The sequence below is a fragment of the Castor canadensis genome, chromosome 12 (genome assembly GCF_047511655.1).
Source record: "Castor canadensis chromosome 12, mCasCan1.hap1v2, whole genome shotgun sequence".
NCBI lineage: Eukaryota > Metazoa > Chordata > Mammalia > Rodentia > Castoridae > Castor > Castor canadensis.
Window position 1 is genome coordinate 1,273,136 of NC_133397.1, and position 27,201 is coordinate 1,300,336.

The window sequence follows — 27,201 nt, forward strand, 5'->3', positions numbered from 1 at the left end:
AGCATCCTCACAATGTTGAATCCCTCAGACCAGAAATGTGGTCCTAAATGTGACGGCTGTGACTGGCCCCTTAATAATTTCCTTTTAACAATGTTTCTTTTCATCCCAATCTTGTGACAGTCACCAGGTGAAGCTTTGCCACTGTACCTCTTTACGCATGGCAGCTGGTAAGGCTCCTGGACCACCCCGTGCCATCAGCATTGTTTGGGTGAGAATAGTACCTCTTGGATAAACATGAAATTAGAGAATAGAAATTTTGTTAAGCTAATCAAATATGTCCACCATAAATATGTCAGCAAATTGCTGTGAGGACCAATCTGAATGACAATTTGAAACAAAATCTAAAGCCTAGGAGACAATTTGAAAAGAAATTCTTTAAGATAGCTGATTTTTCCCGTATTGACGAAGCAGACTTACTCGTATAGTAAATCATTAGGGTGTCATGGATATCAACACCAGAAATCCCCACGGAAAACTGACCCAAATCACGACTTGCTCTTGGCTAATGTTTTAAGGATTACCGTTTTCTTCCTCCTCTTCCTCTTCTTCCTCCTCCTCGTCCTCCTCGTCCTCTTCCTCCTCCACATCGTCTCCATCTTCATCATCGTCATCATCATCTTCCTCCTCAATCTCCTCCTCTTCCTCCCGGTCCACCTCCTCATCCTCCTCATCCTCATCCCCCTGCTCATCGTTGTCCTCCGAGAATTCTTCATCCTCATCTTCCTCCTTCTCATCCATATCCTCTGTCCCGTCACTCTCATAGCACTCATCCACTGAGGAGCTGTCTGCTTTCACTGCAAATGGTTTTCGTTTGGGAGCAGGTTCTTGGGGCTGTTTATCTTGTGTTTTCCTTTTTTTCGCCAGGGGACAACCATATACACTGATAAAAATAGAGAAAGAGGAGAGAGAAGGAGACTCGTGTTACTATCTTTGAAGATCAGAGCAAAAGGAGCCCTTGAGGAAGACACTTGAGGCTGAGTAGGAACGTCATGCACATGCCAAGGACACGAGTGGGTGTGTTCTCGCACACACCACACTCTGCTCATGAGGTGGTATTACAAAGAAGTGCAGCTTGCCTATATAGTTACCGTCAACGTCCAGTCTGCACCCTCAGGTTCCTCACTGCTGTAATTCCAAATGACATGGAGCTCCTGATAAATTCATGAGGATGGCTTATGAGACATTTGCATGACACACCTCATGCAGTTGGTGAAGCACATTCGATTTATTAAACACGTTCCAGATACACACATACACAACATACATTCGAACAAGTCTCATTTTATGCACGCTATATTAACATACGTACATTTATGTATATGCTGTGATAGAGCTTTGGATCTATTTGGATTTCATAGACACAACTGAATCTTTTGACATGACAGCTTACTCAAGAAGATACACCACAGATGCGTGGTGGGCTTGTTGACGAGAGGGACTGCACAGTCTGAAGCTGGGGAGGACACCGCCAGTCTTGAGAGACTCAATTCCACCCCCTCCGCTCAGAGAATGACTTCAGTGTTATTGGTCGTCACCACTAGCACAACCTGAAATTGGCCCAAATTGGGTGAGACCCTCACAGTGTGAGTTCACAGTCTTGCCTGGAGAAAGGGCGATTTTTCCAGTGTTTCCATTTTTGTTTTTCCTTCTGTACATCCCATACATGCTCTGAGGGCTAACGGGGACATACTGAGGCAAAGATGCTGCGGGAAAACACCTGACGTGTCTAACATGACTTGTGCAGTTGCCCCCACTGACAGGCCAGCTCTGTGGGGGATTCCTGCAGACCTGGATTGGCTCAGTTTGGAACCTAAAGTGTGAAATGATCCATCCTGAGCCGTCCAGGGCCACCCATCTGGGTGACTAGGTGGATGACTAGGTGACTTTTGCTATGCAAGAGATGCAGAGGCAAAAGAACAGATCCTTGCTCCTGGTCCAGGCCCAATGGGGATGTGGACATACCAGAGATGCCAGGTTAGATCCATTACCACTGTTCACCTGGTGCCAGATCCCACGGCCATCATGGTGCGTGACTAGCCCATGCTGAATAAATGGCTGGAGGTGGCCAACCTCTGACAAAATGTGTGGCTGGCATTGTTATGGAAAAGCAGGGCAGGCAGTGGGTGCCAGCTTGACCCTGTGGAAGAGGGACAACTGGAGATGAACCTTCAGGGATGTATATGTGACATCCGACAGAGAAAGGCACACTTCAATACATCTCACGCAAAACAGATTTTGCAAGACAGCTTCAGAAGACTGAAACACGAAACCCCAAGGCTGGAGCAAGAGTGTGTGAGGGTGGGATAGCAGGAGAACGGGAGGTAGGAGGCCAGGTAGGGTCACGTCCAGCACGTGAACTGATGGTGGGGACTCCGGGTTTCTATGCAGCTCTTTGAGCTCTTTCAAGCACTTAACGGTACAATCACGTTTGCATGTTGGAAAGGTCATGAGGAGGGCACACTAGTGGTTGGCCCCTGCTGGGTCCAGGCAGCTAGCGGGTAGGAGGCTGGGCCTTTGGGAGGGCAGTCAGATGCCATCTGTGTCCACTGACGCCCGAGGGAACCTCCGCCACACGCTCGGCCCCCAGGGTGGCTGGCAGGTGCCCCGCCTCCAGTGATAGGAGGAGACAATGGCACTGGGGCCAGTGTTAGTGCAGGGAACAGGGAAGCACGGGCAGTGTTTGGAACACATGAGTGCTCCTTGCTCATGGCAGGTCTTATTGCTTGAGTGACTTTGGACAGATGTTCAACTTGCACCTCAGAGTCATCAGCTGAAAATGAGAAACGCCTGCATCTCACACAGATGCCTTTAGAGCGAGATGAAAAGATCAACCTGAGGAGGTTCGTACAGTCCTGGCACACACTCGGCAGTCACTGCGTGACAGTGACTGCTGTTTAATAGCAAGAAGCGATTACTGCCCGTTTCCTGTTGACCCAGGAAGCTGTTGCTGCTGCCCGGACACATTTCCTAGTTTGAGAACATTGCTACCATTTTATCTTGGTCCTGACAGAGGCTGACACAGTGCCCTGCTGTGAGTCTCAGATCTCTCTTCTGTTCTCCTCGGCTGAGGCTGGAGAAGTCCCTCATTCAGCTTGGTGACATTCTTTTCATCTGTGTTTTCAGGACAGTTGGGTGGGTGAGTTCTCAGGCTGTCAGCCATGACATGCCGGATGACAGATTTACCTGCCTTTTGAAGGCGGCCATTCTTTAGGATCACAATGAGCAGAACAATAATAATTGCCCCAATAAGAAAAAAAACTGAAATGGTCTACGTTTGAGATTTCTGAGATTTCACTCTTGCAAACTTTCTCCCATGGCAGTACGATTGGAGTTCTTGTCTCTGACTCGGTGTGGGGTTGGCCCCTGCCTGGCTCTTCACCCTCTGGTGCTCAGTCGACAACTGAGACCTGGTCAATATGAATTCCATGCCAACCTTCTCTCTACACAGAGCCCCTCTCTGAGTGGACTTGCTGAGTGTGCTGCTCTGTTGCTCCTCCAGCTCCCCAGGCTCTGCAGGCCATGGCCACCATTGTGCTTTGCTGTATTCTCTTTCCAGTTTGCTAATGTGTTTCTGACGAGGCTGCTCTACGGTAAAGCTGCCTGCACAAGCCCCACCTCCAGCCATCCACCTCATTCACATGGCTGGGGGCAAGGACAGAGTTTGACTGCCTGTCTTCCACAATGCTGTCCCCCTCAAAGGACAGTGGGAAGCTTCCTCAGATGGCGCAAGGGCTCCTCTCTCCCTTCCCTCATTCACAGAGGCACCTTGTCCTACCTCCCAGTGTGCCCGAGACCTGGAGCCACTGATGCAGCAAAACTCAGAGTAGAAGCGGAGCTGGTGTCGCTCAGAAGCGCAGTGAGAATGGGCTGGCCTTCACTTGGGATGACTGTGAGCTGCTGGGATTTTGAAAGGTGATCTGTCTGGCTATGTGGGAACATGGAGGGGGCAGCAGAGAGGGCTGTGGTGCTGCAGTGGAGGAGGATGTGTGGGCCTGCAGGGCATGGAAGGCAGGATGTATTCTACACAAAAGAACTGTGTGTTCTTCTGCCTGCTGCAGCAGCCATTGCATCTGCTGATGGTCTATCACCAGGTGCCACATGTTCCTCCTCCATGTTCACGTCACTTGTTCTGTCCCAATGTTCCTCCCAAGGTTCCAATTACATCAACTTCCTTTGGGAATGGGGAGGTGGAGGAGGAAAAAGAATGAGGGATAGTTAAAAACGGTCCACCAAGAAGGAGAAGGTAAGTGAGAATGCTAAGAATGCTGGACAAATCAGGAGCCAGCCATGACCTGGGTACGGACATGGCCAGGCAGGCCCAGGGTTTTGGCATGTGCCACATGTCATAGGGCTGAGTGCCAGGTGAACACTGAGTTGGGCAGCTGGGCTCTGATGGGGCCTCAGCTCAGCCATCCGCATGTTGAAGGGTTCCCAGTTCTTCATGCTCTGAAGTTCAAATCCTTCAGCGTTTTTCAATGATTCATTCCTCACTACTAGCAGAGCATGGGCTTTGGTATCTTCCTCACTGGGGTCAGTTTTGTTTCCTTGTCTCACTTTGCAAAGTGTGGGGATTCAGTTTGGCAACCACTGGAATTAGCCAGCCTCCAACTTTCGCTGTCTCTTGCTGGCTCACAGGACCTGCTCGAGTGTCTCTCTATCCCTTAATGTGAACTATAAATAAAGTTGCACCCCCAGCTACCTATGATTCTCCCTGATTGCCAGCTGTTGGTGCCCACTTTTGTTTTTGTTTGGAAGATTAGCAAAGGTTTATTCAGTAGAGCAGGGCAGAGCAGGGAGAAACAGGAAGTAAGAAAGCAGTGCCCCTAGACACACAGGGGGTGGAGCAGAGAGACTCTGTTGGTGTCCACTTTTAAGGTGACAAAAAATCCAAGCCCTGACATGTTTCATCCTGTCTGCATAGAGGCCCTGACTCAGGAGCCTGCTCTGTGAGGCTCTGAGCGCAAAGGCCTGAAATATGGCCAAAGGATGCCTTAGAAAGCAATTCTGAGCCATGTGTTTATTGGGTGTGGATCCTACTAACCCCACGTTTTGTGGGTGCCATGTCTGATGGTGAGTAGGTGGCATCCTGGAAAGAGGAAGATGGCCATCTGGCCCTGGTTCTCCTCTGCACCTGGAGGTGCTTTGAGCTCCACAGGAGACATGCTCAGTGAGCCTCAAGTCACAGCTGCATCCAGGTCAGCAGGGCTCACATCTTTCCAAAGACAACAGAACCACAACTCCGGTTTCCCAGGTGAAGGAAAGCAAGTGGAATCAACAGTACAGTTTTTGGACCAGGTGGGAAGCAGGAAGCCCAGGGGAATGTCTGCCCTCATCAATGGCGCCGGCCTCTGCTCTCATTTTCCATGTGCAGAGCTTCCAAGTTCTGCTCAGTATTTACAGATCACGTCACTGTCTTACTCCTCTATTCTGCTTCTCAATCTCACAGTAAATCCTCCTCCAGCTGTGTGCTACTCAGAGCGGCCAATGGAGCCTCAATGGCACCTGGGCAGTGATGGGCACCCAGCGAGCCACCTGCGGGAGGACAGTGCATGGCTTTCTCCATTGAGGGAGGCCAGAGCACTGCTATGCCCTGGTGGGAGCACCAGCTGCACACTGTCCCTCTTCTTCTTCAGTGACAACTAGCCATCGTGTCCAACACTGTAGCCACCCACCATATGCAGAAATTTAATGAAAAATTAAAGAAAATTAAAAATGTAATTCCTCTGTTGCCCTAGTCACACTCTGAACAGAGCAGATGGACAGCACCTCTGTCGTCCTACAAGTTCTCATGGATGGTTCCTCGAAGGTCCAGCAGTCCCCTAGACTTACTCAACAAACACTAGGTCAGTGAAGAAATTATGGACAAGGTACTGGATGTCACAGAGAAGAGGCTGAGGGAGGACAATAGAGGAAGGGGCTAGACTTCCAAAGGCAGTATAAGACTCTTGAACTGCTGGGTATGGTGGCACACACCTGTAATCCCAGGTACTCAGGAGGTACAGCAGGACAGAGAGCGTGAGGCTAGTCTGGGTGAAGTTAGTGAGACCTTATCTCAAAAACAGAATGCAAACAAAAGTGCTATGGGTGTGGCTCAAGCCATAGAGCACTTATGCAGCATGTGCAAGGCCCTGGGTTCAACAACCAGTACTGCAAAAAAAAGAGATTCTTGAAATGAGACTCACAAAGGCTCTTGTTGGCATAACAGCCAAGGACCAGTGTCCTGCAAGTCCATCGCCCAGTCAGACTCACCCAACCTGAGTCACGGCTTGGGTGTCTGGGTGTCCTGAGGGCTCCCTGGGCTCCAGGCTTCTTTCTGCACATCCTGAGGATAAGGTGACCTGGACGTTAGATCCATATATTGCAGTATGTTGACTGGCTGTCTAATGTTACTCATAACCCTCTCCTCTAGGCATATCACTCTGTATAAAATGCAGTGTTTGATGATTACAGTAAGACTGCATTTATATGTTTTGCACAGTTGAAACGTACAAGAATTAGTAAATAGGATTTCTCTGGATTCAGAATAGCTCAACTATCTTCTGTTAACCAAAATGACCTCTTGTAACTTTTCAGAGCGTCTCCATAAGTGATTCTTAATGCTGGTTTCGGTCTTGAGAGCCAGCAGTGGTCTGACCTCAGAATTGTAATAAATATCCTCAGGCTTCACGCAATTTACTAGTGTCCAGCAACAGAAAGAGATGTCCAGAGTAGAAAAGGGAAGTAAGCACTGGATTCCAACAGAGTCCTTGTGAGGACTGCTGGGTCCCAGCCTGCTCCCGCAGCTCAGTCTCCTGGCAGCAGCACTGTGTGTATCTGACCCTCAGATGGCGTGGCTGCTGCATCCAGTTGTAATACAAACAGGTCAGGTGTCCATAACTGAAGGCAAGTTTGGATGCGTGTCCTCTCCTTGTCTCTTCCAGCTGCTAACAGAAGAATATGGGGACAGACAAGCACTATTGTCTCCTGGCCTTTCCCAGAAGCGTGGTGCTCACAAGTGGACAATGGCCAGTCCAGCCAGTTGAGACTTAAAGTGACTCTTCACAGTCACTTCTTTTACAATGACCTGTGTCATGCATTGCTTGAAGAGTCTCAATCGTGTCAAGGTGAACACAATTAGTGTGAATAACAGAAGTAACATTGGCCATGACTTTGAGTGCAGAGTTCTAATCACAGCTCAGCCAATGTTGATGCCATGGTAGAGCATTTACTGTATGGCTGGAGTGTGCTACACTCTTCACACACCTGTGTCTACTTGGTCCTTTTGGCAGTCCTGTGAGGCAGGCACCCTCATGAGCCCACTTGGAGGGACAGGTTTTGTGCACCTTCCTTAAGGCCACATGGCCAGCCAGCACTGGGCAAGGTCCACAGCTCCCTCTGCCCATGTCTGGGATTTCTGATGCCTAAGGAGCTATGCTCATCTGCCCTGCTTTCTTACCTGGTCATGTAAGACTCTGCTAAGACAATAGCTTTTTCCTCTAAGACCTTTCATTTAGGAAGCAGGTGCTCAGTAAACACCTGCTAAACCAACAGACAGAGTGAGTTTATCTGCTCTTCATTCCGAAGCATTTTCCTAGCTGTGCAGGCACAACCCCTGGCCTCATGCAACATGGCAGAGACAAGCCCTGATGGATGGGTTGAGGGATGGAGAGCTTCGCAGGAAGCCAATATGGGGGAAAGGAAGCGACTGAGAGAAATAGAGATAAATGGAGAGAGACAGAAAGACAGAGAGAGAGAGAGATGGAGAGAGACAGTGTGGCAGAGACAGAAAGAGAGATATAGAGAGAGATGGGGAGAGACAGAGACAGAGAGATAGAGATGGGGAGACGTTGAGACAAGAGGCAGAGAGAGATGGAGAAAGATAGAGGGGGAGACAGAGATAGAGAGAGATGGAGAGAAAGAGAAACAGAGACAGAGAGAGAGATGGGGAGACAGAGAGAGGCAGAGAGACAGATACAGAGAGGCAGAGACAGAGGGAGAGGCAGAAAGAGGCAGAGATAGAGACAGAAGGACAGTTATAGAAACAGTGAGAGACAGAGAGACAGTGAGAGACAGAGATAACAGTGAGAAAGAGAAACAGAAAGACAGAGAGATGGAGACAGAGATGGAGACAGAGGGAGGAAGGGAGGGGAGAGAGAGAGAGACAGCGAGAGAGAGAGAGGAGACAGAGAGAACGAGGAGGTGCTGTGTGGCTAGCGATGAGACAGCAGCTGAGAGTGGAGAAGGTGGGTCACTGTCTTCCTTGGCATGGGTCAGGTGATATGTCTTCTGGGAGTTTCGGTAACGGAATAGCAGTCACATCAGCCCCGCAGAGATGGATCCTCTATCCCCTGTTGCAGTGTGGGGAATGAGCTGGAGGAAAACGAAGTGGGTGAAATGCAATTTGATGTCAGGTCGCAAGTCATCTGGCCCAGACATGCGATGAAGAGGACCCATTCTCCAGGTTTTGGCGCCACTGCCTGGTCTTCCAACCTAGGTCCCTGGAGGCGGTGGTACTAGCCATGAGAGAAGGACCCAAGACTAGCTCCCTACACTTGCTGGCTGGTTTGTGGCTGGGCAGGAGTGGAAAGACCAGTTGACACAGGTGTGCTACACTAGAGGTGTCCTGTACAGATGACAGTGACACAGCACAGGTCTGGCTAGAAAGGTAGTTTGGGGTGGGTGGAGGCAGGTGGGCTTCACTCTGAGGTTCTAATTCCTTCCCGGGAAGCCACCACTGTCTGCACTGTGTCTATTACTCCTCACCTCAGGATGGGACATTAGCATGGGGGGAGAGGAGTAACCAGAGGGGTGTGATGAAATCAGTGGGCAGGCCAGGTGCACAAGGGCTCTGCAGGTACACCAGTTGGCTGGAAGCAGGAAATAGCCCCCGACAACACAATGCAGGGTGACCCTTGGAGCTTACTGGAGGGACACGAGAGGGACGTGGTCAGGAGGATGTCCTTGTGGCCTGGGAGCAAGGTCCTGCCCGCATCCATGAGGGAAGTCTGGAGTCTGCAGGTCTGAGGTCTAAGAATTGCACCAAGAGCCACATGCATGAGAGGCAAACAGCCACACTGACCACCCCCTAGAGGTCATTCAGCCCTTCAACCCAGGGGCAGCCGGAGCTTCTGTCAGCCTTGCTCAGGCAGCAAGTGACACTGGCACAGGGAAGCACCTGGTGACCTGCTCCATGGAACCGCACAGTCAACCTGACCCCTCTTTTCTCTCTTCTGTCCTCTCCTCTCAAGTACAAAAAGAAAGGCTTATTCATGAAGTCTCTACAATATATAAAGGCATTTAAAAATACATTAAAGTAATTTAAATCACCGGATTATTCAATTATAGCGCTAGCATGCCAAACTTCTTCCTGGTATCTGCTGAAGCACACACATATAAAATCAATTTAGTTTTAACTACATATTGGCATATTTGCTTAATCTTATTCTTTTATCCTCTGTAGAGGGTTACTAACAAAGGTCTAGTTGAGTTGAAAATTACATATATACACATATATTTATATACACACACATATATACACACATACATACACATATACACACAAACACACACACACGTACACACACATATACACACATACACACACGTAAACACATACACACATATACACATACACACATATACATACATATATGCATGCAAACACACACATACATACATGTACACACATATATACACATACACATACATATACACATATACATACATATATGCATACACATACACACATATACACATACACACACATATACACACATACATATACACATACATGTACACGCATATATATACACACACATATGCACATACACACATATACACATACACATGTATACACACATACACATATGAATATACACACATACATACACATATGCATACATACATGCACATATACACATATACACATATTCACACATACATATATACACACACACACACACACACACACACACACACACGAATGTCCTAGGCACTGAAAGCAAATAAAAATTGTTCAAAAGGTTTACTTGACTCTCTTGTTCACAGAATCTAAACAAGCCTCAAATCCTGAAAGGAAGATGCTCTTTACATTTAAAGAATCTCTTTAAGTGACACAGTCTGTACTGGCAAGTTACTTGCTTTGCAGGTGTGGTCCTATGGTTCAAACCCTCGTTCACCTAAATAAATAATAACCTAGTCTGTCATTAAGCATTTAATGCCTTGAACAATAATTCACAGAATCAAGTCAAGTAGGGTATAAGATAATCATTTTTTGCCCCCAAGTAATTCTTTTCAACTCAAGAAAATGAGTAAAGGCAAGTCTGGAGGTCATCATTGGTCACCATACGGTGACATTCACTTAGAAGGGTGCATGGAGCCCAGGTTCAAACTTGGTCCCATTTTCCAAACCACCTTTCCAGGAGATTCTTAAAGACACAGTTACCCACCCCCTCTTCCTCTGTGTGCCCCTAGTCCTCCAAGGCCGAGCAGAATGAATGCAAACACTGTGAGCCCGCGTCCAGTGCCAGCAGCCTCAGACCATAGCGCCTCTCTGTCTTCTTATTCCTTCCTTCTTTCTTCTTCCAGTTGCACTTCTCTGTTTTGGTCAAGCATCATTACTCCTAAGTTTGCCCGAAAAGCAAACTCTGGAGGGAGAGGCTCACAGAGCTCTACCAAGGCATTCCCACACTTAATCTCAGTTTAACATTCCTGTGGGATGGCCTCAGAATGAAGACGGGCAGCAGGTGTCAGTGAGGTGGCAGGAGCCCAGTCCCCAGCCTTTCCCACCCGCCCTTCCTCCTGACACATTCTAAATGCTGGTCTCCTCCTGATGCTAAATCCCTCTTGAAATCAAATGCATTTTCTTGAATTACATTTATCAGGTCCATCAGATCTTCAATAGCTTTTCCTCGTGGAATTGTATTTACACTCCAACGGTTACTTTTTAATACAGCGTTTTTTATTAACATATACTATAAAGTCAATTTGAAAACCAGCGATACTGCACAGTTCCCCGTCAAGTCCTTGGTCTTCATTGCCACTTTTCTGAGTAAGTGACTTTAGGGTCAAGGCGTTGTGATGAGGCTCACACTTCCCACCAGGGTGGCCCACTCACACCCAGGGTTAAGCTGCTCACTACGGAGATCTTCCCAGCACAGCCACAGTGGGATTGGATTGGATCAAGGCTGGGCTCCGCTATTATTATGCTTAAGCACAGAGCATATGTTGTACTATGATTGCCTCTTCTTTCCTGCATATCCTGCTTATATGACTAGATTTTTAATTTTCTGAATTTTGTATGTATACATTGATTCCCATACTCTCCCTCAGGTGTACAAGTTCCCATCCTTACAGCACCCATCAGGCTCTTCTGACAGCTATGTCACTGAGCCTGCTCGCCTGCACCAGCTGGGGTTACCCCAGGCTTTGTCTGTCTTGGAACCCCATGGCTGCCTTCCAGGGAGTGCTGGATCCTTTCTGGGTTGGCCTTCCTGCCTCCTAGACCCCAGGTGCTCTCCTGCAGGATCTTCCTCTGATGGAGCTGGTCTTCTGACTCCAGGTGCTCTGAGGAAGGCCGCATGGAAGGACAGGTTTTGAAGCCTTGCATATCTGAAATGACCTTATTCTACCCTTGCACAAAACTGTTGACACAGGATTCTGAATTGCAAAGCAATTTCTCCCTTGTGTTCTAGTTTCTTGTAGTGGTGTCAGAATGTCCAGGGCTCTTAAGGTTTTGATTCCTGGTACATGGCTTGCCTTTTTAGGATCTTCTCTGCAGCCCAGGTTCTGAGATGCCTGCTGTGCTGACACACGGGCCATGCTATCTGGAGAGCAGGCTCAGAAGGTTGCTGTTGATCTCTTGCACTACAAGCCCTACTGTTTCCTCTGCTCTTTCTGGAGTGGCCCTATGGAAGTTGGTCTTTCTGCCCTGGTTATCTCAGCATCCTCTCTTCTCTGTATTTTCCTGTAATGTCCTTTTAGCTGGGCTATTTCTTCAATTTTATCTTCAATCCTCTTGAGCTTTTATATCTGGCTATTTTTACTTTCTAAGTTTGTTAAGAGTCTGTTTTTAAATAAACTACCTTTCCTTTCCTTTAAGAATATCATAATTTTCTTCTTCATATCCAGCTGTTTCATGCAAGTCATTCTTTATTTTGCAGTTTCCATCTTGGAAGCTCTCTTTATGTGTGTCTTCTTTGGCTGTCCACTCTTGCTCAGGGCAGGACTGGCAACTGCGACCCCAGGCAGTGGCCAGGAAGCTGTTCTGTCAGGTGGCCAGATGCAGAAGTCTTCATTCTTTGCTTTAGGCTCTTAAGCTCCTACTAGAGGGCAGAGGGCTGGCAGATGCCATGCCAGAGTCCAGAGTGGAAGGCACTCTGGTCTTAACACTTAGGACATGCTGGAAGTCCTGTTTGTCTTCAACTGTCCAGTGACACTATGAAGAACCTTGCTGGCTTCTCTCTGGAGGGCAATTTTCAAGCTGACCGTCTGTCCAGTGGGGCTGGCACAGCTGGTCATGGGGAATGGAGAGGTTTGTTACACACATATAAAGCCTTTCCCTGCTTCCAGACCCATCTCCATCTCTGCTTCTAGAAGCTCCTGGTCCCACCAGTTCTTGAACTTCAAGGGGTTCCAGAAGCACCAGGCTGCCCCCACCCTCAGGGGTCTTTCAGGCCAGCAGAAGATTCAGCTTATTTTTAGGTCAGGGGCCTGCCTGCTGGGCTGACAGCACTCACTATCCATTCTCTGTTCTCAAGCGTGCAAGTGGCTTTCCCTTTTTTTGTTATTCTATTGCAGTGGCCTCTGCCTTCAGAACATGGGAACCTGGCCGCCATTTGAGTGAGGTCTGTGAGGCAGCAGAAGCAACCAGGTGAGCTCATCCTTATCTTGAGCTCGGAGCGGGTCTACTTAATTGTTAAGAATTTTAAAATCTGGTTCCACCCTTCCCACACCATTTCATGCCATCTACCCTTCATATGGTCATTCACATCTCATCACTCCCAGCCTGCAGGGCTCCATTCATTAGGGATTCCTCTTGTCTGGGTTCCTCTCCTGAGGATCTTGTAAGACTTATCTCAAGCTCCTGCTTCTGTACCAAGTCACTGCTGATCTCGCCAGAACTCAGGGTCATTATCTCTAGGACATCACTGACAGACACTTGGTATCGATTGTAAGTTACCATGTATTTTCTTCTACTATTTCACATGTGCTTGTTCCATTGCCTCAGTTTAACTGTTTTTCCCTTGGCTTTAGGGCTGCTGCCATATAATTGATTAGTCTAGGTTCCTGTTGAGCCAAGCAGAAGAGTACTGTTTGGTACTTTTGTTTCTATTGGTTGACCACATTGACGTTTTTGGTACGCCCTACCAGCCTGTAGGCTTGGTTCTGCCAGCTCGTGGCTTTCAGAGAAATGTGTGCTGCTTCATTTCTGTCTGTCAAGCAGTGTTGACTGTCCTGGATACTTACAAGATTAGAATGTCTAGGGTGCTAAAACAAAATTATAACAACAGCCATCCACATCTTGGTAGTAAGACTGGCAGACTGCACTGTGCATAAATGCCCTTAGACCATCAAGGGATTCTTTATGTGAAATTCTTTTAGCAAAGCTCAGGTGTGTAAGGGAGCTTCCAAGTGTCCAGTTCATTGCAAGCTAGTGACCTAAGAAACTACCGACTGACAACTTGCAAATCACTTATTTCATCTTCTGACATGCACAGGATGGAAGCACCAGCCATCCTGGGACTGCACTTTCTGCCTCTGAAGCCCCTTTTGTGCCAGGCCAAAATAAAAGTTGAAATGCACACTGGTCAGAAAAAAATACTTTTACTGGGGACCTGTCCACACACTGTGTTCCTAGTCCTCACTGCCTGTTAAACATTTTGGTTTCATTACTATAAAGGGTCATGTCCAGTCAGAAAATTGCTAGAGACCAACACCACTCTTGCAGCTGGACTGTCAAGCGGGCATCCCTTCCGTGTCGTCTTCCCGAGTATGTGCACGTCGACAGGCGCACACCCGGTGGTCAGAAGGGCGCTGGCCACGTTTGGCGTTCACACAGCAGCATGTGCTATCAGTTCTGCCTTCTGTATGGGCGGGAAGAAGTGTTCCTTTGGGTGCCTCGGTGTTCACGGCAGCCACCATGAAATCATGGCTGACTGAGGACTGTTCCACCTCGCCCTGTCACAGCAGCACCCTTGCAGCTCTCCATTCACACCGGGTCCTCCTGAGCCACACCAGTGCCATTACTTTTGAGTTCCAGTGACTAAGATGGACACAAGGAACAGAAAACCCAGCTGTACAAGAACCAATGATTCTACCTGCTATGTCTTTGTTCCAGGGCAAATTTTAAAGAATGTTAGAAAAACAAATGCTAAAATTCTCTATTCTTCTTCAACTAGATGCAACAGTCCTCGTTTTTAGATGTTCTGAGACAGAGAACTTTGTCTGATGTGGTTGGTAGGAATTTTTGCCATTATGAAACATAAAATTCCGGTAGTTGAAGGCCTGAGATCTTTAATTTATACTTCTGGCTTGCTGATGGAGATAGGTTGAAAAATTCTAGATCAAGGAATTATGACTTGCTTATGACCCATATGAACAGGAGATAGAAACATGTAGTCACACATGTATATACACACCCCAGGCACGAAATGCCTGCAAGTAAGCGAGAAGCTTCTTAAGCATGCATTTTCCAGTAAGTGGCAGGAAGTTCTCACTCCACATAGGTTTTCAAAGCTGCTCAACAGTTTGTCAAGCATCGGGTTATGAATATTGAGCCTGCTGTCTGGTTATTGCAATCAGAAGTGCTTTTTGCTGTGCTATCTTCTTGATTTTACTTTCTGTGACACAGCTGTTGCTGCACTTTGGACAATACCTGGACACAGATGCTTTATTCATCTGATTTTCAATGACCATTAGAAATACGTGTTCAAGGAAAGCACACAGCTCTTCTCCTTTTGCTCCCACTTGCACTGACCACACCTCACGTGGACACACAACCTGAGCTGCAGTGCTTGATCTTCCTACACTGTCCTCAAGGCTGCGGTTTCTGCTATGCCTAGCACCACTTTCTCTCTTTTCTAATCTAAGTTGACAAAAGATGCGAGATTTTCTTGTGATGGACAATACTGGTTTTGAACAGACAACTCTCCTTTTCACAAAATAATATGGGGGAAAGCCGCAGACAACTTCTAATTTGTTTCAAATAAAGGTGGAGTAGAACCACAAGAAAGGCACTTTGAGGTTAAGTTCAAAGTATCCACTGAGCTTCCGTTCTCGGTTTTCCGAACTTGGCTTCTCTGCCCCATCTATCTCCAGTGCTGTCTTGTGAGGGAGGGAGCGCTCAGACCGTGAGGGTGCCCAGTGTGGCCAGCACAGTGCCCAGGGCCTGGGGAATTCCTGCTATGAGGGGATGTGGCAGAGTGGCTTGGGAGGCTGGCATGGGGAGAACTGCTGCAGACCACAGTAAGCATACTGCTCTTTTAGACACGATTTGTGGGGTGTGCTAGTTGAGCGTGAGGTCATGAGTATCTGTGTATGTGTGTGTGTGTGTGTGTGTGTGTGTCTGAATACTGATGTCATCTCTCTGTCACCTACTATCTAATTATCATGATCTATCTATCCTTTTAGCTATCCTTTGTCTATCTTTCTGTATCATCAGTGTCTGTCTATCTATCTATCATCTATCTATTTCTATCTGCCAATCCATATATGCCAGAGCAGGGAAGCAGCTCTCTCTACTCCTGGCACTACCTTCTGAGAGCATCAGGCATTCATCCTCTAGGGACACAGGAGAAAGACTGTCTTTCAGGGCAGACCTGGCACACAGTAGGTCCTGTGTGTGTAGGTTAGTGTGGCTTTTACTTATTTGAGTTTTAATGAGAATACCACTCATTTGCAGCAAGTGACCAGACGCTTCAGTGACAAAGCTCCACCCTGTTTCCAGCAGGTCCCCACGTGGGCACGTCCAATCAGGCCCAGAAATCTCATGCACACACTTGGGACACTGTCCTGTCACCTATGGAAAGGATGGATGTGTTTCCAGTGGGATGTTTTCAGATGCAGCAGACCCGATTAGCTCACTGCATTCACAGGTAAGATATGAGCCTGATGAACTTTTCTTTTCTTAGAGGAGCGTAATACTGCTTCTTTCATGTCTGCAGAAGATGTGCTGAGGGCTGAGGAAGAGGGGCAGGTGTTGCATATGGAATCAAGGTAGATGCTCTTAGCCTAAAAATACTTCTCAATGACTGAATGTAGGCTGTGCTACTTCCATGGTGCATAAAGCTGTTTCCTCTGTCTCCATATTTAATAATACTAAATAAGCAAGAGTTTCTATCAGTTTTCTTAGGATCCAGTACCCCCGCCCCTGCTGTGATAGAAAGATGAAGCTCAGTTCTACAAAACATGAAGTTTTTAGAGTTTTTACTCAGTAAAAGAAAACTTCAGAGTGTTAAGCCTCTTTGTTTTCTATGCCAGTGGCTCCATCTCTACAGGGGTGCCTCCTGTAAGGAAAGGGCCAATCAGATCCCCTGGGATCCTCAGCTTGGAGGAAAGAACCAATCAGATTCCCCAGGGTCTTCAGGCACATTTCTGGACTCACCAGGGACTGTGGGGGCCAGGAGGGGCCTGGGCTGCCACAGGGCAGTCCACCAGCCCACCTGAGGACCCTTCCTTCCAGGACTGTGTGGCTTTGCTCTTAACAGGTCCTGTGACAGTAGGGTTCCTCACATTATCTAAACACAGGTCAGTCTCATAAACTGGAAAATACCAGGTGCTGGAAAGAAGTGAGTAAGTGGACAGCAGACACAGTGGACTCTTGGGATGTTGGCTGCTCAGTGTTTGACAGATACTAACGTGACAAATGATGTCATCAGAAACACACAGGTGGTGTACCATCTATTGCAAGATGACCTAAAACAAACCTAAAGCAAAAAAATAAACCTGACACACAAAGGCAGATGCTGTGGTGAAGTGGACGTGTTTGGTGCCACTCAAAGATGCTCTTCCACTGTGAGTTCTTGTGCTTCCCTGAGACACACACCTGAAGATAGCCCAGAACGAACGCTGCGCCTTTGAAGGAGACCAAGCTCAGGTGGCTTGATGTTGCTTCTCTCTGCCCTATGGGTCCACGGCTCCTGCCCTTTGTAGACTGGGTCCTGAGCAGGAGGCCATGGCCTCTGGTCATCAGCCTGACCCCTGTTGCCTTTAGGAGCAGAGAGACCCTTTGCTAGGGCTAATGAGCCCTCTGCCCATACATACTGATGACACCCTGGAAGAACTGCAGCCCGAGGTGACTTTGTTTCTCCTAAACTGACTGTCATGCTAAGGCAGTGTCTTGGGCTGGGTGAAAAGGACGGATCCATGGCATGGCTAGGTCAGTCCTCCTTGGTGATGTGACAAGCTTCTGAGCTTGGGAACACAAACCACCAGTAGCTAGACCACAGGCCTTACGAGTGCTCTGCCTGCAGCACTCCACTTGGTGCTGACCTGGGTGGCCCTGGGCCTCTCCTTCCTGGCTGCTCTCCGTCAACTTCTGTGTCCTCTGATTTTCATCTCCTGGTCTCCCTGTCACTGCCTCTGGCCAGGACAGATAAGTTGGCTGTCTGGGTTGTGCTGTGGCTTCCGGGATGGGAATTCCCGGAATTACCCTGCTGGGATTCACAGGCAGCCTCCGTGAAGCACCTGATTCTCTAAGTCTGTGTTACTCATGCTTGCACCCACCTCTCCCCTCCCCTTCCCTCCCTCCTTCCCTCCCTTTCTTGTTCTCTCGCTGTCTGTGATTTCCCGGGAGGAAGAGATCTCGACGCCTGTGCGCACACAAGACTCATGACCTGCTCACCTTCCATGTTCATCCCCAGTGCTGTGCCCCACGGGCAAGGCATCAGCTGCACCTTTTGCCGTGCCCAGATCCGAGGACCCCCTTGGTGGCTTTCCCCCAGCAGCCTCCTGTCTATGCTCTCCTCCACCCCACAGCCCCTCAGTGCTGGCTGCTGCCTTCTTTCTCTTTTCTCTGTACCGGGAGTGCTCGGTCCACACCCTGTCATCACCCTGCCTGTTTCAAGCTGAGTTCCATTTACACCTCACAGCTCTCCTGGGATGAGCCTGTCACTCCTGTCACTGCAGAGTGTGGCCAGAGCCCTGGGAGGGGCAGGCACCCATCCTGCGAGCTCTCGGCACTCAGGAACTTGCAGCTTTGCCTTCATTCTCGAGGAGAGCAGACGCAGGTCTGTTTGCACCTGGGATGCAAGCAGGTGCCTGGCACCTTTGAGTGCTTAGCAAGCAGCATTTGGCTGCTTAGTGAACGCAAGGGTGTGGGAGGCTCTCAGCCTCCTGCTGCACCATAGCTCCCTCCTGTTTGCATTCCTGCACACCTCCTAACTGCAATCTTTGCTTCTCCTTCAGTGTCAGGTGGAAAGGCTCCTTGCTCGGGAAGACTTGGTCACCCAGTCCACTCCTTCTCACGGGAGACTCCTCCGTAGTACTCAGACCATCAACTCATTTGTGTGCTTCTGCCAGGCTGCACATTCCAGCAGGGGAGAAGCGGCCAGCCTCCATTTGTCTTCCATGTGTCTTCCGCGTGTCCTCCATGTGGCCTCTGTGTGTCTCCCATGTGTCCTAGTGTGACCTTCATTTCTCCTCCATTTGTCCTAGTGTACAGCCCTCAGTGTGCAGTCCTCTGCGCACATGGCATGGGGTGTGAATTCCAGGAGGGTAATGGAGATGACCTCTTATAATGGGTTAGAAATTATAGAACTAAACAGAACCCAATCTGTCTAACTATCAAAATTGTTCTCGTATTTTTTGTTATTTTTACCATGCAGCCTCCTTTTATTTCACAGATAGCAACATTTAATGAATGTTTACCGTGAACCAGCAAGTGTAACGAAGTGCCAGGGTTTATCTGCCTTCTGAGGAGCTGACACCATGTATTGAGGACAGACACTGTACGTGGGCAGTAACAGAAGAGAAGTAAGTGCCTCACAAGAGTTGAAGACAAAACACTGCCCTGTGTCATAATGCACAAAAGGAAAACGACTCTGAGAGAAACTGTGACCGTGCCTTGGGTAAGTGAGGAATCACAGGCAGCTGAACAATGCCAACTGTAGACAGCTGGATTCAGAACTCTGAATCAGTGTTCATCTGTACCCTGAATAGATGGAAACACCACAGGCAGAGAGCTGGGCTGATGTGTCCAAGACCCTGTGGCCGGTTAGAGAAGCCTGAGACTAAAGAAGTCTGCTAATGTTCATTTTCCAAAATGTCAAATCTGACATTTTTGTATCCAAGCATGCTTAGTAGAAGGCATTTGTAAGTGTTGTGAAAAGAAACAGAAATGTTACTCTTGGTGATCTGAAGGTCATCTCAAAGTCAAGTCTCCATCTTTGTTTGGCTCACAGGATCATCAGTAGAGGCTCAGGAACACCACCTGCAGCCCACAAAGGCTTCACCTGGGCTGCTTCTCCATGGTCCTTTGGCTCATTGCACTGGACGCACTGTCCCTTGAGTATGAATCCTGGACAACTGGAAGCAGTGCACACCTGTCTGTCCTTGTTCCTGGAACATCACATGATTTTCCAGGGCAGGGGGCTGTCTCCTTGTCCCCAAGTATTGTTCCTGACAGAGAGTGATGCGTTCAGTCTGCACTCAATAATCAGAAAGTCTTTTGAGAAATCTGTAGATACTTTCCAGAGTATTCGTGATCGTTATAAACTTGTCTGAATGTGATCCTTGGTCAAATATTTTAACCTCTGAAGTCAAGAGACTGAATGATTTTCCAGATTGGCTAAAGACATTGGTGGGCCACTATCTGCTCACGCCATCCTGGTCTTATCACGCATCCCCACGTCTATGGAACCCTGCACCAACTTGCGCTCGACCTGTTATGTCTCTGTCCCTGGGCTGGCATGAGTGTCTGGGGCAGACTGGGATTCTGAGTCACTGGACCTCTGCAGGTCCATGCTGTGCTGTGAGCTCCACGGTCAGTCTGCTTAGCTCACACTGTTGGGCAAGGCTGGGCAGCAGCAGGAGAGGAGGATGTCACTCTCCACAGAGCTGCAAAGGCCCAGGCTGGACAGACATGGGCCTGGGGCTCCTGATGCAGAGTGGCCATTTCAGCCTTCCCTTAGAAAGGGTTTTCTGTAAGATGACCAGCCTTGGGATTTGAGTAATGGCAAAACTGGCTCTAAAAAATGCTTCCAAAGTATATAATGTGTTTATGTTTTGTTCTTCTCTGGAAAAAAATTAACAGTAAAGTTTTCTAATTAAAAAAAATCTACCCTGCTACTTGGAAGGAGAGGATTGCAGTTCAGTTCAAGGCTGCCAGGGCAAACAATTAGCAAGACCCAGTCTCAACCAGTAAGCTGGGCATGGCTGTCCTCCCAGCTATGTGAGGAACAGGTAGGAGGATCACAGTCCAGGCAGGTCAGAGTGAAAATGTGACACCTTATCCAAAAAATAACAAAAGCAGAAAGGGCAGGGGTATGACTCAATGGTAAAGTGCTTGCCTAGCAAGCTCAAGGCCCTGAGTTCAAACCCACCACCACTAATCTCACTGGACTTCTATTATACATTTTAGGTCATATGCAAATACAACCTATATTATCTACTTAAAAATGATAGCAATTTTGAAGGCTCCACAGAAAAGACTGACCTCAGAGTCCTCTGTGTCCACACACACTGGACACTTGGTGCCAGCATCTGTGCTGTGGAAAAGCTCTTTCCGGAGAACATCTGGGGTGTTGAGAACAGGAGTTCAGGGGCAGAGGCAAGGAGCTGTACACAACATCCACTCCCCAACCCCTCCTGAGCTGAGGAAGTCGGAGCACTCAGCAAAACTGGGTAGAAACAGCAGCAGGATTGCATTTTCCAGAAAAGTAAGTGAACTAGAATGTTGTAGTCCTGTGACGCCCCAGGGGCAGGAAAGTGGCAGACTGTTACCTAACAGACAATGAGCCCCTAGGATTTGAAGAGCTCAGACTTATCCCAGAAATGGAGTCACGGAGGAGGGCACATCAAGGCTGACGGTAGAAGAAACCATGCTTCCTGGCCTTTGGTGCCCCTTCCCCTTGCCTCAGAGGCTGTGAGAAGATGGGTGACTTTGTCCCACCACCTCACAGTGTTATGCCTGGGGACTAGAAAAAAGGAAGCTCTGCCATAGTCCTGAAGTTAGTTGTGAAGGAGCTCCACAAGCTGACGGGTCAAACACCTCTGCGCTCTCCCTGCAGGTCGGCACGAAATACAGCTGGAGGATCCTGGCTACCTGCTGTCCATGGGGATGGAACATGGCCAGAGCCTAGTGTCCTTTATAGACAAAGGGATGGAGGAAGCCACTGCTGGGCTGGCTGAGCTGGCCTGCCGAGGAGCCCAGACTGCCTGCTCCCAGGTGGCCACCCACTTTGTGACAATGCTGGGCAGTGGCTTTGGAGGTTCTGGGGTTTCTGGGGCTGCCCCTCAGCTCCTTCCCTTACTCCTGTGCCTGGGACTCCAAGCTGGGCAGGTCTGTTATCAGTGCTTATGAGGGTGGCCTCTTCCAGTAGCCTGTTCCTTGACTCAGCTGCGGAGGGACAACCACTCACAGACAGCACTGGGAGACAGCTCATTCTCAAAAGGGAAAATGCCATGCTTAATACGGCAGCCATCTTACCTTCCAGAATGTTCTGTAAAGGCATTATTAAATAAAATGACCTGTTCTCTAAAAGTGATCTTTCTACAAAAGGACAGTTCTTTATTTTTGGTAAGAGGGAAGCATTTTTGAAATGATTATAGTCCCTCCTACCTATGGAGGTCAACAGAGACATCTGTCTCTCCTGCCCTTCACAACATAATCAGGCCCAGTGCTGCAGAAGAAACTACAAACGGCCATGTTCTCTCTCCTGCCCCTACCAAAGGGGTGTCCTGACCATGTTCTACCCAAGGAGAAGCCAGAGCCCTAAGCATATCAGATAAGCATATCAGCATATCTCCAGCATTGTTTATAACACAGAAAAAAATTTTTCTGGTACTCCAGGCGTCCCGGTTGCTAGGCACATGCTCTAACACTTACGCTATTCTACCAGTGAAGTTTCTGTTGTTGCCACTTTTTAGAAAAAAACTAAACAGTTTTCAACAGTAAGAGAATTGCATGAATTAGAGCACAACCTTAGAATAGAAGTGAGCCAGAAAAAAATAGAATAAGGACATGGGGAAAAGGCTCATTCTAAGTTAAAAACAAAGAAATACAAAAATCCACCTATAATGTGAGACTAGCTGAAAGGAGGAGGACAAACATGTAAATCAAGGAACAACTGGTGGAGTGCCCCAAGTGGTAGAGCGCCTGCCTGGCAAGTGTGAGGCCCTGAGTTCAAACCCCAGCGCTGCAGAAAAGAAAATAAAGGAACAAAAGTCCGGCAGTGGTCAGTCACTCCTGCCCCAGGCCCATGAGTGCTGGCTGAGCACAAGGCTCCAATGCTGCACAGAGACTAAGGCTGGCCTGTCCCAGCACGGCTGCCATCACAACGTCCTCCTGCCCTTGCTTAAGGATGTGAGCGTGTCCTTTGTTCTCGACACATTCGAGTGGATCGCCGTGTTTCTCTGGCTCTCTTGCCAGCAGCCTCCCGTGTGAGCACAAGGCCACTCCGGCCGCCCACTTCCCTCTCAGCTGCTGAGATTCTCAAGTGTTTTGAAACAGAGAAGCCCGCAGCCTGCACTCTGCTCCTGGTGTCCTGCAGGCAGGAGGCCTGGCCATGATGCCCAGGACCAAGGTGAGGATGCCCAGAGATGCCTTGGGCAGGTGGAACCACACCATGGAGACAGAACTGACTTCCAGATGGAGGACTCTGGCTAGATCTCCTCTCCCAGGCCTCACACACCTTTTTTCATTTGTTAGATATCAGTTTGGGCTGATTTAAGAAGCTTGTCTACCCAACCACACTCACTCCAGGGAAATTCTGTCCATCCCTCACTCAAAACCTGCACCCTTCCTTGTTTCCGTTGCCTGACTCACTTCCTGAGTGGAGGAGGGACGGCCATTTCAGGGTTGGGTGGGAGAAACCTAGTGAGGGGTGCATCCCTGCAGTGAGCAGAGGGCCAGGCCCGGGCCCTATGCAGTGCATTTCAGTTGGCCACTGCTACCGTCACTGTGATGGTGGTTCTGGGAGATTCTGAGGGCCAGGATCCTTCATTCCTAAAGGGAACGAGGCAGGAAGCAGCTACATTCCTCCTGTCTTGCCAGGGCTCCCGGGGAGCACTATGTCCTTAGCGAGGTGACTAGAGGACCACCTGCAAGTTGTCGGCCCTGGCTCAGTCCTCACAGCCCTGCTTTCTGCTGCCCTGCACCCTCCCTGACCATCCTGACAGGAAGAGAGGACACCCACGTTATCCACGTCTGGGCTTGGTGTCCCCAGGCACTATGCCAGTAGTGACTCTAGGAAGATGCTTCCTGGCCACACTTAGGAGGGACAGCTACAGGTCAGCTCCTGGACGAGTATGGTGACACCTTCCCGCATCTCCGTACAGTGGCCAGGCCACCCTTTGCTCTCAGTTTTTGTCCCTGGTGATGTCAGCTAGCACAGGATGCCTTCACTCTCCTGAAGGGGAGAATGTGTCCTGGACTCCACTGCTGTCCTGCCCCTCCCACCTGCTGGGAGCCAAGGGCTCATTCACAGCACAAGTCCCCTAATTGGCCGAGGGCATAAGGAAGCAGGAAGAGAATCTTTGAGTCGTGATGCATTATTTATGAAAAGAATCCCTGCCAGGAGGCTCACATCCCCCTCCCCCCTCCCCCCTGCTCGCTGGAGTTTTAGGAAATGAATGCTTTTGTACACGAAGTGTCTCTCTGGCAGTGTCAGGTATGGCATTAGATGTGCTTCACAGCCCTGCACAGTGGCTACTGAAAGACAGTGGGTAGATCTCTTAAGAGTCTGTGGAATTGCACAGGTGGCGCTCAGAGCGCCCCTTGACAGGAAGGGAAGGTGTATCCATCCTAATGACGTGTTCACTAAGGGTCCCAGAGGGCTCACGGTTCAGGACGGTCCTTGCGAGTAGGGGCAGACAAGGGCCCTAGAGGGTTTTCACATTCTCCAGCAGGCATCCTGATTGTCTTCCAGCCAGCTATTGTGTTTTTGTTACCCACTGTCCTCTACTCCAGGGGAGGTGGCCTAGCAGAAGCAGATGTGTGCATGGTGACTTGCTGTTCTGAGAGTGTCCTCATCCTCCAAGGATGGGGGACAAAGACGAAGGATGGGGTGGCTCCAGGGTGGCTCTGAGCAATAGAACCTCAGGAGCAGGGACCTGACACCCCAGAGTGGGTGGACCCAGGCTGGCCTAGAGAAGAGGCTGGGTCTATGACCCCTGGCTTCCCCAGAGAAATGGCCACTGTGTTCTGGACTGTTTCCTTGGTGGTCAGTTATGTAAGTTCATGTCGCAAACAAATGAAGTGGTCCTCAGTTACAAGTCACCGTCCACAGAGGCAACACTAGAACAGACTGGGGTTCTGGTGGCTGTGGGCTGTGCCCCCTGCAGGCTTCAGGAAAGGGGAATGCACCCACTGTGCAGGGCTGAGGTCTTAGTCTGAATGTGAGTTTTTGCTCTGTATCTGCTCTGGGCTGTGATTTAGGAATTCCCAGCCACCATTAAATCTCAGATAGGATCAGGGACGGGATGCATGTGGCTTGTGCTGGCTGGATCTTGGGGTGAGATTTCTGTTGTGACTGTGCAGGTTGTGGTATGTTGGCCTGGCTGCTTTGGTTTCCAGGTTCAGCCATAATGTGGGCTTTGTCAGCTGCCTCCATGTGACACCCCTGCCCTCTTCCATGCGGACACCATCTGGTCAGTAATGTTTTCAGTGTGGTTCTCAAACTCAGGATGTCCTGCCTGAGAGAGGGTGGCTCAAGTGCAGATGACCACGTTCCCTGCAGTTTCTGATGCAACAGTTTAGGACCTGCTGCAGTTCTGTGCTGGGGCTCACGTTGACCAGCCTCCCCGAGCTTCAGAGGTGGGCTTGATGGTTATGAGGGGCGCTACCTACCTGTCAGTGATGGCTCGCGAGTGATCATGGGAACCTGAGGAGCTCAAGGGACATAAAGGACAGTTGTAGTTTTCAGAACACCCTCCTCAGTCCTCTGAGAACTTCCAGAAAAATCTCCAGCCTCCTTAGACTAGAGGGCAGCCTTCAGGCTCTGTGTGAACAGGGGACAGGATATGAGCAGAGGAAGAGGGCCGGGCACAGCTGCAGAAGCCCCTGGGTTGAGGTTACCTCCACTCCCACTCCCTCAGGTAAGACGGTTGGCTCCGTGTCGCCCAGTCCAGCTTGAGGTGGGGTTTTGATCCCCTACATCTGGCAATACCCCAAGTTACGAAGGAGAAACACTACACTCTCACTGAATGGAGACAATGCTGTCAGGTAGGGTTTTCCTTCCCTGTCCTTTGGATCTTTTGCTAAGTTTGAAGGAGAGATACATCCAGGTTTGCACCTTAGTGTGCTGGTGGTGAGGCACTGGCACCTTTACGAGGTGGGGCTCCCCTCAGGAAAGGTTAACAGTGTGTCTCGGGAGTGGATCTGTTCCTGAGAGAGCAAGCCTGCCCCTGCTGGCCTCTGGTTTCCTCCCTTATCATGTGACCTCCTCCTTGAGGGCTCTCCCCACGTGAGGTCAATCTTTTCATGGCCCTCGCCAGAGTTGAGCATTGCTGGTCCATGCTGTGAGCCTCCAGAACCGTAAGCTATAAGCCCCTTTCTCCATCAAGTGTCCAGGGTATCTGTCACAGTATCACAAAACACAGCAGACATTGCACCTGCAGATCCCGGTACTACTGCTACCAGAACAATCGCCGGAGCCCTCCTAAATCAGTGCATCCTTCAGGCCCTGCTCCCCATCTCTCCCACCTCCTCGCGCATGCCTAAGTACCCACTGCCAGCAGACCCGTCCCACAGCTGACTGGCTTCTGGTGTCTACAAAAGGAAGAACCCCACGGTGGTCAGCAGACGCCATCCCGGGAGGACCTGGGCATGGAAGATAGTGCTCTAGCTCATTACTGCAGCAGGGTCACTCCCGCTCCTGCCTGTGAGGCTTCACTGCCACCTCAAATGCCATCTCCACACCTCAAGGTCTGGAAGTGGTGGCCGTGGGTCTCTTATAGTCTCAGCACAGTAGGCTGTGTGAACTGCAGGCTTTGTAATGGATAAAGCCCAGACAATGGCCGAGCTACATATCGAGTGCGGGTGTGTATTTTGTGGATATTCTGAAGCCAAGTTTATATATTTTTAATTGTTACTCAGGAAATCAGGAAAAGAATTATAATTGGGCCATGTGCTTTGCATATTCTTATGTGCAATATAAGAAATTCTTATATTTCTCCTCTTTGAGTTTAGAATTACTTAAATCATATATCAAAAAGTATGCCTTGAAGTACATTACATGCTTCGTTTTGTGTATCAAGTCCAGTGGCCAGCGGCACTGTGTTCTAAACGGTGGCAAACAGGAGCTGTGTGGCCAGATGTGCCACGGACAGCAGGATAATGACCAGGAGTCTTTTTTTAAATAAAAGCTTATTGTTGACAATGAAGGTTAACTGCACCACAGTCCAAAATGACAAACCCTGAATGTGGTGTCTGCAAATCCACAGCTCATGGGAAGGTCTCAGAGCAGCGGGGACTGGGACACTTACACTGCCCCAATCATCCCCGCTCTCCATGCTTTTGCTTCATGTGCTGTGGTGCCATCCTCTCAAATTAATGGTAGAATTCGTGTGACCCAACTTGTGATTTACAGTATCAGACACACAGTAAAAAAGCCAGGCATGCCATAAAGCTTACGGATGGGCTGACAGCATGCACAATGATGCCTCATAAAGAACGGAGGGGAGCTATTTATTCTTGTGGACTCGGGGAGTGAACACAGATAGAGCAGCTAGGTGGCTGCGTGCACAGAATCCCTCATGAACCCCCATGGCGCCCCTGTGTACAGCAGCCACTCGTTAATTAGAGCATCCAGTGTGCTCCCCGCGCCCAAGTGGGGCTTCATTTTTCACATGCAGGGCCTCACTAATTAAAATCAGCTTTGCAATTAAACGTGGAAAACTGTGTTAAACTTTCAAGCATAGTGACAAAAAATGCAATTATTTTTAGGGTACTTTATTTCAATGCAAATAAAATTTCTGTCTACATGAAACCAGCAGAACTAGAGTGGAGGTGCAGGGAGCCCTGCTTCTCTGTCTTCCTCTGTTTCTTTTTTTTTGGATTTTGGA

General features: G+C 49.0%; 1 protein-coding gene across 17 annotated transcripts in view; it reads right to left on the bottom strand.

The window, feature by feature from the left end:
• The window catches only part of Myt1l (myelin transcription factor 1 like), a 414,622-nt gene that overhangs the window by 113,925 nt on the left and 273,496 nt on the right, over positions 1-27,201 (bottom strand). For all 17 annotated transcript variants that reach the window (XM_074049071.1, XM_074049083.1, XM_074049072.1 and 14 more), the window contains one exon: positions 522-880. In XM_074049071.1, coding sequence (XP_073905172.1) covers positions 522-880 — 359 coding nt within the window. The remainder of the gene's footprint in view (positions 1-521; positions 881-27,201) is intronic.